The sequence below is a fragment of the Ictalurus furcatus genome, chromosome 3 (genome assembly GCF_023375685.1).
Source record: "Ictalurus furcatus strain D&B chromosome 3, Billie_1.0, whole genome shotgun sequence".
NCBI lineage: Eukaryota > Metazoa > Chordata > Actinopteri > Siluriformes > Ictaluridae > Ictalurus > Ictalurus furcatus.
Window position 1 is genome coordinate 21,505,160 of NC_071257.1, and position 18,445 is coordinate 21,523,604.

Consider the following 18,445-nt stretch of genomic DNA (forward strand, 5'->3'; position numbering starts at 1 on the left):
TTTGTATATAAAGGTTAGTGTGAGTGAGTGTTGGGTGTAGATGAGAAAACAACAGACAAGACAGTAGAGAGTACATGGACATAATCCTTCCATCCACCTAGAGCCTATCCCAGGGAGCATGGGGCACAAGGTGGGGTACATCCTTTACAGGGTGCCAATCCATTGCAGGGCACAATCACATACACGTTCATACACTGCGGACAATTTGGACATGCCAATCAGCCTACCGTGCATGTCTTTGGGCTGGGGGAGGAAACTGGAGTACCTGGAGGAAACCCCTGCAACAAAGGGGGAACATGCAGGCTCTGCACACACAGGTGGGAATCGAACCCCCAACCCTGGAGGTGTGAGATGAATATGCTAACCACTAAGCCACCGTGTGCCCATGGACATAATACTTCATTTATATATATAAATGTATTTTTATTATAATTGAAAAAATATCATGTTAACATTAGCCAAGTTTCCATCCACTTTTTGTGCATTTCTGTTATCAAAAAAGTGAGAGTGCGTTTTTAAAAAAAAAAACCAGTTTGCGATATTTGCTGTCTCCTGCCCGCTAACATACAATTGGCCTTTTACCGATAAAATGGTGTGCATGATGTCATCCTTTTAAAAAAACAAACTGTTGCATAAGTTTTGGCGTATTGTAAAAGAAATCTGCCCTTGAGCTGTTTCCATACATAATTTTGTGTATATCGCAAATTGTGTACCCTTTGAGTTCTGCATGTCCTCAAATCTTTGTAAAATGGTGAAAGTATTGAGACAAATAAATGAAATTGACCAGCTTACTTTAATTTTAATTTCACAAATAATTGCAGTTGTGCGATCAGAGGACGAGGTCAGAATGGAGCAGCTGCTCGTATGATGGGGCTCCAAGTATGCTGAAGCCCGTGAGCATAGGTCAGGTGGCTCATCGGGAGAAACGGGAGAATTCCCGGTGGTCCGCTCATAAAATGGGTTCATAAAATAATCATGATACATTATTGCGTGACCGCTAACTAAAGTAACGAAGTACACTACATTTGTATTTAAAGCCACACATCAGTTACTTTTGTGTTAAAAAGTGCAGTTTTCTAATGTCACTTGACTCAGCGCACGCGTTCTCGTTCTCTCTCTATAAGTGCTCGTACTCAGGTCATTACCCTGGAGATACAAACAAACCACTGTCACATGCTATGGCACAAACTGCCAAAAAAGTATATTTCTTACTGAAACACTTCATATTTGTTTGATGGCAAACCAACATTTTTTTTCAAAATGTTAGTTGGATTTTTTGTAGCAGAAAACAATACTCAGTATGTCATTTGAAACAGGTCCGTAATAAATATAACGAGGTAGTAAGAACTGAATTGTCACTTAATTTATCAAAGGTCTTCCACCACAAAAAATAATGGGTCAGTCTTTGGCATTAAACTCTCGGGATGAAAATGGGTCCCTCTCTCACCCCGCCCATGGTGGAGGTAGTGTTGGAGAGCTGCGCCTATCGCAGGTCGCAACGGACCAGAAAGAAGATTGCTCTTGCCCTGCTTAATCTGGCAACTTGCGCCAAGTACAGTGTAGTGCGGGAAAATTTTGAGGTTAGTAAAACAACTGTCCATTGATGTGTATATGCTGTGTGCACAAGGAAAAATGAATGCGGCGTTATATCAGGCTGCTGAATGTAGTGGAGGCCAATAAACTGCATACCGCAATTCCTTGGTGCATCTTGTGTCACAGGTTTATGGTGTGCTAGATGGCACACACATCCCTATTCTTCCCCCGACTGATGGATCAGTTCTGTCATGTGACACTTATTTTTAAAAAAAATATATATATATATTTTTGGACGAATGCCATTTTTCTCGTTTTCTAAAGTTAAACGGAAAAAGATTATGTTGACAGTTGTGAAATTTTATCGATAATTTGCATTTCCATCAGTTATATCAGTAAACATTTCAATGCACTAAACCTTTTACTGCAAAAAAAAAAAACAAAAAAAAAAAACCTTGAATGGAAACATGGCTAATGTTATATAAATCACTGTCGACTACACAGGCAGTCTCAGATTAAACTCTCTTGATTTAACTTAGTAGAGGAAACCCATTATTACGTTGGGATTCAATGTAGTCTGCTAGAAGGTTGCATTTTTTCTTGCTAATACCTTTGAACAGATTTTGGGAGGGGATGAAGAAGTTGGAAAGCTGGCAGGCCCTCAGGTTTTGCTCAAAATCTCTGAGAAGTTGCTGGAAGCAGTGGCTGAGCTCACTGCTTTCCCACTCACTGTCCTTCACTCTGGCAGCACAGGCATGAAGCAGTGTTGTCTTTGCATGGTACGAGCACAGTTTGTCCGCATCCTCCGGGTGCGCCTCCTTCAGCCGTTGCAAAAGGCATTTCAGAAGTTTCAGACACTGCTTTCTGTAAAATACCACAGGTTACACTGGTTGTATTTCTTGGAAGGCAATAATAATAATAATAATAATAATAATAATAATAATAATGAAATTTTAAAAAATTATGTTCTATGTCTTTATAGCAAGTTTAAAGGCTCCCCCACAGTCCATGTCAAAGTTAAATTCTTAAATTCTTCAAGCATTCTTGGAACAACAGTGATGTGTATCAGATGCAGTAGATGAATTTTTACATCTGAACAATACCTGCTATTATGTAGTGCGTGTAGTCAGAAATGATTAACTGTGATTTTATTTTGCCAAGGCTGGTGTGGAAGAACTGTACTGGCCTGCACAACCCCTAGAGTCCTGACCTCAACCCCACTGAACACTTCTGGGATGAATTAAAAATGCAACTTTGCTGGACATTAGTGCCCGACCTCTTAGATATAGTGTGTATAGTATATGATCTTAATTTATTTACTAGCAGAATATATTCACAAGTGCAGAAAAAAGTGTGTGTGTGTGTGTGTGTGTGTGTGTGTGTGTGTGTGTGTGTCTTTTTTTCTTTGATCCTCTTGTGCTCCTGATAGGCTAAAATGAGGATTTGTTTTCATTGGTCCATTCAAATTTGAATACAAAACTTGGGAGGAGAAGTGGGTGTGGTTTAGACATTCAACTGACAGAAGCTGGGAAAATTAGGACACTGAGAATCATTATTTTTATTAGTGACTTGTCCATATACACTAGGCTCATTCAACAACTCTAGAATTTGATTTATTTTTTTGCACATAACATGGACTTGAGGTACTTGTTAGATTTTTAATCACAAATTAGAGTGACCATCTTGAAAGCATATCCAAAATATTACATTATCTAAGATATACCCTGTAGTGAGGTTTTATTGGATTGCTCCTGTGTGCGTGTACGTGTGCGTGTGTGTTGTCTCACCTGCAGCATTTCTGTCCTCCCTCACAGCAGGTCTTACTGTTGCCGTGGTTTTTCAGGATGTACTTTTCCACATGTGAGAACGAAATTCGCCAAGCATCTGCCCACAAAACACCAAACTTACATCTTTCTTTTTTGGTTTAACATCGACAGCTGCAGCTTTTCACTTCTAGCTGTCCCACAAGTTTCAAAAGTTTTTTTTTTTTAACGGTCAAGAGCTTCAGTTCATCAATACTCAAGATATGTTCACGTATTATACTTCGACATAAAATACATCAGTAATATCCCACTTGTGATTTTGTTAAGACGGTTGTTAACAAGTGGCTAAATGAGACTACGGAGGTTGCCTGGGACATTAAACGTCATCACGCAGAACAGGAAGTCTCATCTACTACAGCCTCATTGTGTTCATACTCGCGCTCTAGCAAACTATTCCAACTCAAAAAAAGTAAAGATTGAACGAGCTGTTAGAAGTTTAGCGGCGGTGATGTTGGTCATGTGACCGTGGTGTAGTTCGTTTATAGTCTAACATTAGCTTTTTATTTCGATTGTATTTAGGCTTCATAAAAGTTGTGTTCATTTGTGAAGATTATCTTGATGAACAAAACATGTAAGAATCATAAACTTTTGTTGGTCACAGAGCTTATTTTCTGCAATAATCCAAAAGCCAGTGGAAAAATCCTATTGGTTTTTTGTCGAGGGAACCAGGGTGATGCTAACTTCCGGGTTGGCCTACAAAAATACATCATCCCTGCAGGATTGATGACTTCCACATTAGTGTCTGACACTTGAAAAGGGGACACCCCTCTCTCTTAATGCGGAGATAAAGTCCATCTCTACAGTGGGCCATTATTACATTTATTATGGCAAAGATGAAAACATACATCTAACACCAGTCCCATTCTCAAGGTGCAAGAATTTCTCGGCATAAAATTTAGTCGTGAAAAAAAACAGCTTTTGGTTTTGTTAAGATCATGCTTAGGGCTTCTGTATATCAAACATCAAAATGAAGAAAAAGTGTGATTTCTGTGAGTTTGATCATGGCATGGTTGTTAGTACCAGACGGGCTGTTTTGAGTATTTTAAACTGCTAGTCTCATGGGAATTTCACACACAACAGTCTCTAGAGTATATAAAAGTGTGGGTGGGTGGGTGGGGGTGGGGTTAGTGGGGGCATTGCATGAGTGACAAGTCTGTGATTGGAAACACTTTGTTGATAAGAGAGGTCAGAAGGAAATGGCCAGATTGGTTTGTGTTGGATATAGTAACTCAAATAATCGCTCTTCAATAATCCCACCATGCCATGATCAAAAGTTCACACTTTCTTCATTCTGTTGTTTAATATGAATATTAACTGAAGCTATTGACCTGGGATCTGCATGATTTTTTTGCATTGTGCTGCTGCCACATGATTATCTGTTAACTCCAGGAATGTGCAGTTATGTAAATGTAATATAATATAATATAATATAATATAATATATATAAAAGAAAATAATTGATCGTGACTTACTCTTGGCCATAATTCCATCCTGCTCGGCACTGCCTCTTCCCTCGTATTTAGGCACCAAATAAAACGGTTTGCCTTTTTGGTCCTGCTTCACTTTCTTGCTCAGCCAGTTTTCTATGTTGAAGCCACCCTGAGTGAAACTGGGCCAGCTTATGTGGACTTCTAGACCAAGGACAAAATCGATAGAAATCTGCTTGCCCTTCTCGTTCACCAGCAGAGTTACAGCTGGACAGCCCGTCTTCTTCCTCTCAAGCGAAACATCTACAACACACACACACACACACACACATTTATTATGCAGGAATTTCTTCACCACCAGCAGTTATTATTACAGGATAATGCTTACTCTGTAGTTCTTTCACAGCTTCCTTTACTTTCTCACGGAAATCGTCGAGCATTTTGCTGGCCATGATGGTTCTGTCTTCATTGACAAACTTTTCTAAAGGATGTCTTGAAGATTGCCGTTTCATTTCTACACTATAGAAGGCGCCGTCTTCTGAGAAAGGCAGGAGCTTCACCCTATCCACACGAACAGTCATCATGACATCAAACTCGTCAGGCTCGCAGATCTTTAAAAAAAAAAAATTATGGTTAACATTTATATTGATTAAGGATCGAGACACAAAGAACCATCGCTGTTCTTGAAATGTCTGTGAGGTCACTTACTTTAACGTTTTCATAGTAGCTTCCTGTCTTCACAACGCTGATGTCTTTGCACCAGTCCAGATGCAGTTTCACATACTCGGTTACTCTATTCTGTATGTTGTTTACGCATTTGGCTGACTCCGATCTCTGGTTTTTCTTCACCTTTAACTTCTCAAGAGCAGTCTGAAGCACTTTACTCGGATTCTCATCGATACTGCTGCCTCTTCTCGCTGAGCAGATGGGGGCTGTTTCCTTCTCAACACTTTTTGCTGTTTTGGGCACTTGTGCCTCTTTGGTATTGTTAGTATCCCTTGGAGTTGAACAGACTTCTTGAACTTCCTGGGGCTTTGGAGGACGGCTCACTTTAGTGTCCATTGTTTTGGCTGACTCTGATCTCTGGCTTTTTTTAACCTTTTCAGGAGCACTTTGGAGATCTCTGCTCGGATTCTCCTTGATACTGTTGTCTCTCCTCACTGGGTAGCAGGAAGCTCCTTTATTCTCGCGACTTTTGGTGCGTTTGGGTGTTTCTGGCTCTTTGGTAGAGTTAGCATCCCTTGTAGATTTACTCGGACGGGCGTCTTGACTTCCCTGAAGCTTTGGAGGGCACCTCGCTTTGGCGTCCGTGGATTTCTTGTCCTCATTCCTTGGAGCGCTCATCTTTCGTGTAGTCGGTAGGCTTTTAGCTACAAATGCGCCTGCATTCTCGTCCCGGACTTTGCGCGGTTTTGCTCTGACGCTCATAATGCGTTACGACTGTAGCAGTGCGTAAAAAGACCGGAATGATGTAGAACAGGTTCTTATAAAGCAGACTTTGACGTCAGAGGAAAGGGGGGAAGTGGAACCGGAATAAACTCCTCCAATACACACACACACACACACACACACACCACTATACCACACGAATGTAATTTCTTCCTCGATGTAAAGCACATGCACAGTGCTTAAGGTGCTGCGTGGGAACTTTGTTAAGGTATTAATTTGCTGGTTTTCTCGACGAGGGTGTGACTGTTTTTTTTTTTGTTTGTTTGTTTGTTGGTTTTCTCTTCACGGTTTGCTGCTGTACAATTTCATGTCAGTTCATACTACCCACGGTTACAAATAGAAATTGGAAATAATTGTAATGAATTCTTGATAGATATTCGCTTTGCTCTCTTTGTAGATCACATAAACCAAAATACACTTCTACTGTAGGATCCTTTACCAATTCCAAGCTGGCCACACAATTCCCATTACAATACATGCAGTGCTTTATATATCCAAACCTGGGGAAATCATTCTGTCTATTGACGAGACTGTTGGACACTACTCCTATACCTGATTTAAAATTCCCTAAATGTAGAGCAATAGCTTACTTGTGATTATATTTTTATGGGAATGTGTTTTTGCAGTAATACTGTAAGGACACTGAACACAAGGAAAGTGATCAAACTCATATTTCCAGCATCACAGTGTATTTGCGGTATATAATTACAGCCACACCGCCTTGTGCCCGATGCTCCCTGGGATTGGCTCCAGGTTCCCCCGCGACCCTGAAAAGGAGTAAGCGGTTGAAGATGGATGGATAATTACAGCCTTCTGGTGCCATCTAGAGTCCATAATATTTGATTAACTGGAAGAGCAACGAGATGAGAATGAAAAAGCCTCGTTTCGATAGGTTCAGGGTATGTTCATTTATTTCGTGCCAAACGTCTGAATAAAATCCACAAGCAAAATATTAATAATCAGAATATTTAAAAAAAAAGAAAGAAAAAAGAAATGAGTAATGAACAAACAAGTAATAAACAAGTAATGAGAATCCGATAATTTTTTTTTGGTTTAATTTGGTTGCCAATTTTTCTGATGCATTTTTTTTTTTTTTGCTTCTGGAGTCACTCTTCTGCAAAAGGAAGCTGTCTTACCTATTATATATATATATATATATATATATATATATATATATATATATATATATATATAATGAAAGATGATAAACAATGACTGGTGGCTTCCCTTTTTTAACTGACTATCTATAAACACAGATATAATGACCAACAAAAAATATATATATATATATATATATATATATATATATATATATATATATATATATATATAGTGCCCTCCATTAATATTGGCACCCTTAGTAAATATGAGCAAAGAAGGCTGTGAAAAATTGTCTTTATTGTTTAACCTTTTGATCTTTTCTTTTAAAAAAAAAAAAATTCACAAGCATACTCTGCTCTCATGAATATCAAACAATTGCAAACACAACACAGGTTTATCAAGAAAAATAAATCTTTGTTAAGTATAGGTGTGCAACATTTATTGGCACCCTTATGAATTCCTATTCATATGGTGAATCCCTATGAATTCCTATTCCTATTGATATATATAAAAAAAAAATTAATTAGTAGGCCTACTCCTGGGTGACTAGGAACAGGAAATTGTTCAACCACGACTTCTGTTTCACAGGGGTATAAATATGAGGTAATAACACATAGGCCAAATTCCCTTAGTCGTTCATAACAGTGGGTAAGACTATAATATAGGAATATAGCTGTGATAAGCAGTGAAAGGTTGTTGAGCTTCACAAAATGGGAAGCGGCTTTAAGAAAACAGAACAAGCATTGAAAATACCCATTTCCACCATCAAGGCAATAATTAAGCAGTTCCAGTCAACTGGAAATGTTATGAATCAACCTGGAAGAGGATGTGTGTCTATATTGTCTCAACACACTATGGTTTGAGTGGCCAAAAAATCCCCAAGGAGCACAGCTGGAGAACTGCAGAAGTTAGTTGTCTGCAAAACTACAATCCAAAGTCACCTACATCACCACATGTTGTTTGGAAGGGTTTCAAGAAAAAAGCCTCTACTCTCATCCAAAAACAAACTCAAGCGTCTTCAGTTTGCCAGACACTACTGGAACGTCAAATGGGATCGGGTTCTATGGTCAGATGAAACCAAAATAAAGCTTTTTGGCAACAAACACCAGAGGTGGTTTTGGCGCACACAGAGAGGTAGCCATAAGGAAATCTACTTCATGCCCACGGTTACATATGCTGGTGGCTCGTTAATATTTTGGGGCTGTTTTTCAGCCAGAGGACCTGGACATTTTGTGAGGATACATGATGATATATCATAGACTCTATCAAATATCAACAGATATTAAATGAAAACCTGACTGCCTCTGCCAGAAAGCTTAAAATGGGCCGTGGTTGGATCTTCCAGGAGGACAATGATCCAAAACGTTCATCAAAATCAACACAAAAATGGTTTACTGACCACAAAATCAAGGTGGCCATGGCCATCCCAGTCCCCTGACTTGAAACAGATAGAAAACCTGTGGGGTGAACTGAAGAGAAGAGTCCACCAGTGTTTGAAGGATCTGGAGAGATTCTGTCTGGAGGAATGGTCTCAGATCCCTTGCCATGTATTCTCCAACCTCATCAGGCATTATAGGCAAAGACTCAGAGCTGTTATTTTGGCAAAGGGAGGAAGCACTAAATGACTAAAAGTGACTAAATATCTATTTAACAAAGATATTTTTTTCTTGATAAACCTGTGTTGTGTTTGCAATTGTTTGATATCCATGAGAGCAGAGTATTTCTGTGAATTTTTTGAACAAAAGATCAAAAGGTTAAACAGTAAAGACAATTTTCACAGCCTTCTTTGCTCATATTTACCAAGGGTGCCAATAGTGTACTCTGATAATAATAACGGTGAAGGAATTAGGCAGAAAATACAATTTGCCTACATTCCATAGTCTCAAATGCCATGTTCACAAGCCCATTATTAAAAAAAAATCCTACAGTTAAATCTCTTCTTACTTTCTACAATATATTACACTTATATATATAAATGAAATTGTCAGCATTTTGGGACGTTTTGAGAATGAGGTGATAATGGTGTAGGAAATTGTGATATAAGTGGTCTTCATGGCGCCCTCTACAGGCACGAGCTCGTAAGACCTGGAACCTTTATGGTGGAAGAGGAAAACTTCAGCCTCCTCACCTACTGTAGAGGACCTGTCAAAGGAGCGTGGAGCATCCTCAACTTTTTTTGCTCAAAAATGCAAAATATTTCAGATATACCTCATTTATACAAATGGAATTGCCAGACAGTCCCTTAGGCAACTTGCACTGTGATATCGGGTCAGAACATTCTCAGGTGTAAATATGCAGCTCTAATACGCATTGGCATTTTTGAGTAAATGTTTTATGTCCATATATAATAAGTGAATATTATTAAAACTAATGGTGGTATTGATATCTGTGTAAAATCGTCGCTTCTATAGAACAAGTGCAGGAGAACATGAATATCCAACGAATATTGAACCTAAAACTAACTTTATTGCGATGGAAAAACCCGGATAATATTCCCGGTGGTCATCCTCCCTTTCTGTGACCTTCTTACTTCTTACAAAATAACTCAAACTCAACAAATAAGACAGCAAGAAAATATAAATGAGGCATATTTAAAACATTTAGCATTTTTGAGCAAAAATGGGTTTTAAACATAATTAGCAATTTCATTTTCAATATTAAAACAAAAATATGTATGAACGCATCATCATTTGTATTTTGTTTTTCAATTTGGAAACCAAAAACGAATGAACGCAAAACATACACGAACCACCCATTCACTGTTCCTCATTTAAGTGAAACCATTCAGAATTTTTAATAAAGAGAAAAGAGACTCAAAAAGTATGATTGCAGAATCTTTAATATAGCCTGATTGATTTGAATAGTCTGAACAGTAAGGTGCAGAAGCTAAAAACCAATTAAAGTTAATAAGAAGTGCCTGTGCAAAACCAGCTTTACGTCAAGTGCTTCAAGTGCTTGGAAAAGTGCCCAACATAGTCTGATATGGAAAGGTTGATTATTTTCCAATTTCTTTAAAGTTTAAAATAGTCAGAAAGACTAAGAAGTAACATAAGTTAAGTTACTAAGAGCCGCAAAACCTAAAAACACACTAATCTGCAAACAAATACTAAATGCGAGACACTAAACACTAAAAGCACTAAAGTATAAGATAAAGTATACAGTATAAGAACCAGACTAAAACTGCACCCCAGAGTAGGAGAGGTCACGATAACATTTCCTCTCAAGAACAGTAATTTCGCATAATAGTGTGAACAGTCATAACCCAAAATAAATAGATCACATTCCAAATAGTAACAAGCTAATATTACAAATTAACTCTCCTGGTATAGATTTAAATCAAACAACCTGTCTTGAAATAAGTATATATATAGGGAGAGATTTTTTTTCCTTCTGATACTTTTACGATGCATTGGAATGATTAACCAATCTATGACGATGGAGTTTAAGTAGCCAATCAGATATAGCTGGGTGACCTCTGTTCTATTGTATACGATACTGGAGTTGGCAGTCAAACACAAAATTCATTTGGCCTTCTGGGCTTTCTGAGCAGACTTGGTGACTTTTCCACAAGTCGGAGCCTTCTTCTCGACTCCCTTGATCACTCCAACTGCCACAGTCTGACGCATGTCACGCACAGCAAAGCGCCCTGTAAAGTAAACACATCACAGTGTGAGAATTTTCTCCTATTAAACTGATCTGAATTCTCACCAGTTCAACAGAATCAATACCTCACAACAAATTCCAATCTTGTACGCAAGATTCAGATGAAAAGCTCTGGAATTATTTCAAACAGTATCATCTCAGTTTTGCCTAAAATACGTACGTCACAACAGCGCAAATGGTCAGGCACTCACCAAGAGGTGGATACTCTGAGAAGCTCTCCACACACATGGGTTTCCCAGGGATCATGTCTACAATGGCAGCATCCCCAGACTTGAGGTTCTTGGGATTATCCTCAAGTTTCTTCCCAGAGCGGCGGTCAATCTTCTCCTTGAGCTCAGCAAACTTGCAGGCAATATGTGCAGTGTGACAGTCCAGCACTGGAGCATAACCAGCACTGATTTGCCCTGGGTGGTTCAGGATGATCACCTGATACAAAGAATTACATCAGTCATTCTGACAATCTGCAACTCAATAATGCTAAACAGTACACCATCTTCAGAAACTGTATTAAACCTGCAAATACATTCACATTGTAGTAACATTCATATGGCTTTAAAGAAGATTAGCAGCAGAAATTAAATACTTGAGCAGTGAAGCTGGCTGCCTCCTGGGGTGGATCATTCTTGCTGTCCCCAGCAACATTCCCACGGCGGATATCCTTCACTGATACGTTTTTGACATTGAAGCCCACGTTGTCCCCTGGCAGGGCTTCAGACAGAGCCTCGTGGTGCATCTCCACAGACTTTACCTCAGTAGTTATATTAACTGGGGCAAAGGTCACCACCGTCCCTGGCTTCAGAATGCCAGTCTCCACACGACCAACAGGGACAGTTCCAATACCTAATCACATGTTAAATATAGCTCCATCACTTGTTTTAACTGAAGGATGATGTGTAGTAATTAAGACTGTAGATATTTTTTGCCTGGTAATAAATGCACAAAGTATCACCTCCAATCTTGTAGACATCCTGCAGAGGTAGACGGAGTGGTTTATCAGTGGGTCGAGTTGGGGGCTGGATGGCATCGAGAGCCTCCAGAAGAGTAGTTCCTGATACACTGCCATCCTTACGGGTGATCTTCCAGCCCTTAAACCAAGTCATCTACAGAAATGACAGACACCTAGCAATATCAGTCTCTCGATTACCATGAATATCAATGCACCATCAGAAAAAATAATAGGGCAGTTTTATTGTCAGCTATGATGTCACACATACATTGGGGCTGGCCTCCAACATGTTATCACCGTTCCACCCAGAAATGGGGACAAATGCCACGGTTTCAGGATTGTAGCCAATCTTTTTAATGTAAGTACTGACTTCCTTTACAATTTCCTCATAGCGCTTCTGGCTGTAGTTGGGCTCAGTGGAGTCCATCTTATTAACACCTACGATGAGCTGTTTTACACCCAGCGTATAGGCCAGGAGTGCATGCTCTCTGGTTTGACCGTTCTTTGAAATACCAGCTTCAAACTCTCCAACGCCAGCTGCCACTATCAGGACAGCACAGTCTGCCTGGAGAACACAAACAGAAAGCACATGAAGCATTGTTCAAATTCAAGAAAATACTTTTGAGCTGCATTCTATAAAGTCACCCAAATTCACACTGATGGTCATATTTTACTTTGTCCCAGAGCAGTGTTGGATTCTCAAACCTGAAACTGTGTGTACATATAACAGCGTGTGTTTTCTACAACAGCAGCACTGACGGTAGTGCCAGCTATAATTCAAAGGATATGTTTGCTGTACATTAACAGGTATATCTAATAGGTTATTGTTTCTATAATAACAGCTCATTCACAGGGACTTGTATGGTGGACACACTAAATGATCCAAGCATAATACAGTCCCTCCAGGATTTTGCAATTTTGTGAGCACAGAAATTAACGCGAAATCAAGCAAACTCCATAATATGAGGAGATAGCAATATTTTTTCGTTTACCGCAGATTTGGACCAAGAGGCATCATGTGACGTTATCACAACGTGCAGTCAGCCAAAGCACTCTTCGATTTATGTGCATCGAACATGAGTACAGCTAAAAGGTCTCATTTACCAACAAACATCACTACAAAAAACTATTTAGCGCAATTGCAATTTTGCCAATTCAAGTAGTTTTCCACCAAAAAAAGCACAAAAAGCACCGCAAGTTGCCTTGTAAATTTTGAAAAAAGCCACAGCAAAATAATCATTTTTGAATATAGCTAAAATGTAAGCAATAACAAAAATTTACTTGCAAACGGTCCATAACATTAGATTTAACTATGAACAGGTGAAAAGGCATGAAGTCTCATTCATTAATTAATAAATAAATAAATAAATAAATAAATAAATAAATAAAAATAATAATAATAATAATAATAATAATAATCTGGTAAAAGCCCTGTGGTATAAACAGAATAATACACTGGGGTAGATGCTATTACAGGAAAGTAATCCAATGGCCCTCCACTTTGAGCTGTATCACACAAAAATAGTACAGAAGTGCTTTTTATATTCATGAAGTAAAAAAAGGACTCTATGAATGTGCAAATTTGAAAACTTGCTCTACACAAACACATGTCCATCCTATTTAACTATATCGTCACAATTTTAAAGCTAAGGTACAAAGCAAGTAACCCAGAAGGCAATAATTAATAATGCATTGCTCTGAAGGACTGACCTGGGAAGTGCCAGTAATCATGTTTTTGATGAAGTCCCTATGCCCAGGAGCATCAATGATTGTGACATAGTACTTGCTGGTCTCAAATTTCCACAGGGAAATGTCAATGGTGATACCACGCTCCCGCTCCGCCTTCAGCTTATCCAACACCCAGGCATACTTAAAGGATCCTTTACCCATCTAAAAACAGTTTAGAAAATAATGTAGGAACATGTCAGGGGAAACAGTGTCGTTTCTGAATTCAAAATGGTTTAATGGTTGTCAAGGTCAAAGACTTCTGTAACAGCCCTACCTCAGCAGCCTCTTTCTCAAACTTCTCGATGGTTCTCTTGTCGATGCCACCACACTTGTAAATGAGGTGACCAGTAGTAGTGGACTTGCCAGAGTCAACATGGCCAATGACCACAATGTTGATGTGGAGCTTCTCCTTTCCCATGGTTGGTTATACTGAATCTGACAAAGGTGCTATGAGGCCTACCTCATACAGTGGAACAGGAAAAAAAAAAACACAAAACTAATACATAGTTAGATGTTACAGTAAAATGTTTAGAGCTCAACAATTGAGGATGCATACCATAGAATAGTTGTTACATGTTAGACAGTGAGCAAAGCAATAATTCTGCTTTTAAGTTCCAGTGGAGCTCACTTTCACCTACAGCACAGTGTACAGCACCATGGACAAGGGCTGAAGCAGAACACACAGCGACTGCTTTTTCTGCAATCTATTTCAGCAACTTTATGAAACTGACTTCTGAACTGAAATCAAACAGTAGCCTAGATGGCAAGCTAAAAACCTTACATTTCTGATTTGTTTTCTTTTTCCATTTCTTTCCCCCCTAAAATGTCATGTTAGTACATTTCTTTAGCACAATCACAAGCGTGAAACCTGACACCAAACCGACATGCAGCAAGGTGCACAAAGGTCCTCCAGTCTCTGCTCATTATGCTCTCACACACCTTGTCCTGCTTTGACCATTTGCAAATTTTTTTGGTGTTGTATGGCTCAGCTCAGGAGCACCAGGCTGATGCAACTGCATGAGCTTTCTTTCTTCGGTACTTCCCACACCAGCAATCGAGCAGACCTCCATTTTGTAAGCAGTAACCTGAGCAGCCATTTGAGATCAATTAAAAAAAAGGAATCTATCCTTATGTAACGTCACAATTTATTCCAGCTCACTTCCTGTCTACCAACACTGAATAAACTGTCATATTTCCCCACTCACATCCCATGAGGTATTATGTCATATTTAGTCACTAGGAACTGGTTAAGCTAAAGGGTTTGATGCTGAATATTATATTTAGGCAGCGTTCAGAATAAATATTTCATGCTGACAACCTAAATTCCATCCTAAACATTAACACCAGGGTTAATCTTACTCACATGACCTAACATTGGTTTAACATGGTTACCCAATAACCTTGAGAGCTGGAATATTCTCTCTCTCTCTCTCTCTCTCTCTCTCTCTCTCACACACACACACACACACACACACAGGTCAGTGACTGGGTGTCTGGGAGATTTAACAGCACAAGCTCCTCACTGCAGCCGCCGCCATGTTCCCTCATCCCACACACTGGCTCTAACGCGACGCCTAATCCCCAGCATCACTCACAGCTCTAAACATGTACACAACGTCGTAATATGAATGACATATTGATACAAAGTTGAGTTGGTCTCTAGTGTATATGTAATGGACACGGCTGTGGTGTAATTGAGAAGATACAGTACCTGAGCTGCAGCAACACGGCGCTGAGACTCACACACACTGACACATACACTGACACACTGAAGCGCTCAGAGCTGCTTTATATGGCGCCACAGCGCGACTGCGCACTTCCGCGCTACACTACTCAGTCACCTGCTTTTAAAGGGTTTGGATCGATTTAACTTTTGTTTTATTGGGTATGCAGGATACATTATTCTCAATAAACAATTAACATCGATATGAAGAAATACAGGTTTACCACCTGTGTCAGCTGGGTGAGTATTAGGGCATGTGCCTGCTCATCAGCGCCATTTAAGACATACACCTTTAAAAAAAGGCGAGCTTATAAATAGCTCGTGAATTTCTAACACGTGCACTCTAACAACTGGAATAGCTACTATATATGCACTATATTTGCACTATATATATATATATATATATATATATATATATATATATATATATGTATATATATATATATATATATATATATATATATATATATATATATATATGCACTATATATGCACTATATATGCACTATATATATATATACATATACATATATATATATATATATATATATATATATATATATATATATATACATGCACACCTAATTTCAGAATTTGATATGCTAACAACAAAGAAACTACAAACACTACACTCTGAAATAAAGGTACTTTACCTTGTCACTGGGGTGGTTCCTACCTTTAGCATGTATCTGTTTATTTATCCATTTATTTTTACCTAAAAAAAAAGTGCATGTGGTGTGCATTATATGGCCAAAAGTATGTGTACACCTCTACGTGGGTCTTCCCCAAACTGTTGCCACAAAGTTGAAAGGACACAATTGTCCAATGCCAATAGAAGGCAACAAATTACCAGTAGAAACTCACAGGGACCATTACAGTTTCCATTCAAACCATTGCAACTCCCATTTTAACCATTAAACCATTACAAATTCAAGGAACTGCCTCAAACTGCTTCTTATCGGTACACAGAAGTGTGTCATGCTCTGCTTTTCATATATATAGTAGTGGTACAGCACAAGTGCTTCAGAGCGCTCTCATTATTCTATCCTGCTTTATTCTATCCTGTATTAACCATCTTTCTGTAATAAACCTTTTTACCTTCAGAGTGTTGTTTCCCCTTTGTTGTGCAGAGCAAAAGACGGATGTAGCCTTACCACTGACTGGTAAGAATCATCAAGAATTTAGAATTAGAATTAGAATTAGAATTTTATGAAGTGTATTGCTGTCTGTGTGGAATGGAGTCAATGATATAGAATTAGAATTTTATGAAGACAGTGTATTGCTGTCTGTGTGGAATGGACTCAACGATATAGAATTAGAATTTTATGAAGACAGTGTATTGCTGTCTGTGTGGAATGGAGTCAACGATATAGAATTAGAATTTTATGAAGACAGTGTATTGCTGTCTGTATGGAAGGGAGTCGATGATAAAAGAAATGTGTGTATTACATTGAGAGAAGTATCACGTGGAGCGATTTCTTATAAGAGTGCACGGTGGCTTAATGGTTTGCATGTTTGCCTCACACCTCCACTGGGGGTTCAATTCCCACCGTGGCCCTGTGTGTGTGGAGCTTCCACGCTCTCCCCGTGCTGCCAGGGTTTCTTCCCCCAGCCCAAAGACATGGGCATGGTTAGATGTCCAAAGTGTCCATAGTGTATGAATGGGTGTGTGAATGTGTATGTGATTGTGCCCTGTGATGGATTGGCACCCTGTCATTGACGATGAAACTAAAGGCCTAACCCAATGAAAATATGTGTCCCAAATGATTTTTATAATCTAAACAGTTTCCCTTCACACATAGATAGTAAACACCTTCAGATTTTCAGAAATATATTATGCGTTGAGGGAGTTGGTTGTATTAATGGCATGAAAGCCTAAAAAATTTGGAAATTCAAAAACTGCCAAGATATCTGAAGTCACATGTACAACATATAACAGTCAATACTATTTTGTTCAGCACAAACATTAGGTTTCGGTACTGTTTATCCTCTAATCTAGGATGTAAATGGTGATGCCAAGGCAGCCATATTTTTTATGAAAAATATTAACAATATATGTTTAAAATAACATCTTTGCCTTAATTCATTTAACATTCATAGCATATGTCAGAACAAGCTATGCAAGAAGAGTCAATGCTAATACAATGTTAATTTAATGTGCTTGATATAAGACTTGGAACCAATTCATTATTTGTTTTATATTAAACTGTATACCATTAGCTAAATGAAAATAACCAAACAGTACAAGACTGATTTATGCATTTTAATTACTTGGATTGAACATGATTTTTTATGATGAGGGGAAATTAAGTGAATGCAAGACTTTTCACAGGTGAATGCGGAATAGACATGGTTTACACAATACTTCAGCCATGTAGCAAACTGCATGGGGACGAATGTTCTTTTAACTTAAGAGTCATTCTTATAAACAATAGATTACAGTCAGCTAAAAAATATAATGTGAAATGCAAATTTTTTTTTTAAATAAAAAAACAAGCAACCAAATGTAACTCCTCCCTTTTACAGCATCATATTACCCATATTATGTTTATAATTAAAAAAAAAAAAAAGTAAAAAACAGTGTAAAATCTCAGAGATTGTGGGTCAAGTGTTTATAGGCATACAATAAAACTAAGGCACAAGAAAAATTAAGGGAATGTTATGTAGGTGTTACACTTGCTTTATAAGAAATTTCAACAAAGAGTAAATGTGATTTAATTTGATTCCATGACTTTCAGACATTTCCTTATTAACATAAACAAATTTTACATTCCATCATATTTGCTCAGTCTTCAAAATTATTATAACCAACAGTAATTCTAAACAGAACATACAAGTATAAAAATCTAAAATAGCATGTAGAGTGCAATGAACCAGTTATCAGTCACTGCTGATATAAGAGTGGAATTTCTTTCTCCAAACACTGAACATGACCAACCTTTACATTTACAGGTGTGGCAACATTGTTAACAAGTAAATCTTAGCAAACAGAGAGACAAAACAGAATTTTATCCCCCAAAAACCCTAGCTTATTTAGACTATGGCTAATGCG

The 18,445-nt window shown here is 38.3% G+C and overlaps 2 protein-coding genes across 4 annotated transcripts; both read right to left on the minus strand.

Moving 5' to 3' along the window:
• Positions 1 to 37: 37 nt before the first annotated feature.
• cgasa (cyclic GMP-AMP synthase a) lies at positions 38 to 6,200 on the minus strand. The gene is made up of 5 exons (XM_053621406.1): positions 5,492 to 6,200; positions 5,172 to 5,394; positions 4,829 to 5,086; positions 3,321 to 3,417; positions 38 to 2,397 (listed from the first exon to the last, which is right to left on the minus strand). The coding sequence occupies exons 1-5, from the start codon at positions 6,125 to 6,127 to the stop codon at positions 2,064 to 2,066; spliced, it is 1,548 nt and encodes a 515-aa protein (XP_053477381.1). The 5' UTR covers positions 6,128 to 6,200; the 3' UTR covers positions 38 to 2,063.
• A 3,956-nt stretch (positions 6,201 to 10,156) lies between these two features.
• On the minus strand, positions 10,157 to 16,559 carry eef1a1a (eukaryotic translation elongation factor 1 alpha 1a). Of its 3 annotated transcripts, none has more exons than XM_053621408.1 (8): positions 16,492 to 16,559; positions 13,945 to 14,126; positions 13,653 to 13,832; positions 12,211 to 12,507; positions 11,946 to 12,096; positions 11,580 to 11,836; positions 11,188 to 11,422; positions 10,157 to 10,979 (listed from the first exon to the last, which is right to left on the minus strand). In XM_053621408.1, exons 2-8 carry the CDS (start codon positions 14,086 to 14,088, stop codon positions 10,855 to 10,857), a joined length of 1,389 nt encoding a protein of 462 aa, XP_053477383.1. In that variant the 5' UTR covers positions 14,089 to 14,126; positions 16,492 to 16,559; the 3' UTR covers positions 10,157 to 10,854. The 3 variants fall into 3 exon arrangements, with proteins under 3 accessions (XP_053477383.1, XP_053477384.1, XP_053477382.1); XM_053621409.1 differs by lacking the exon at positions 16,492 to 16,559 and adding an exon at positions 16,047 to 16,071; XM_053621407.1 differs by lacking the exon at positions 16,492 to 16,559 and adding an exon at positions 15,382 to 15,477.
• Between the last annotated feature and the right edge of the window lie 1,886 nt (positions 16,560 to 18,445).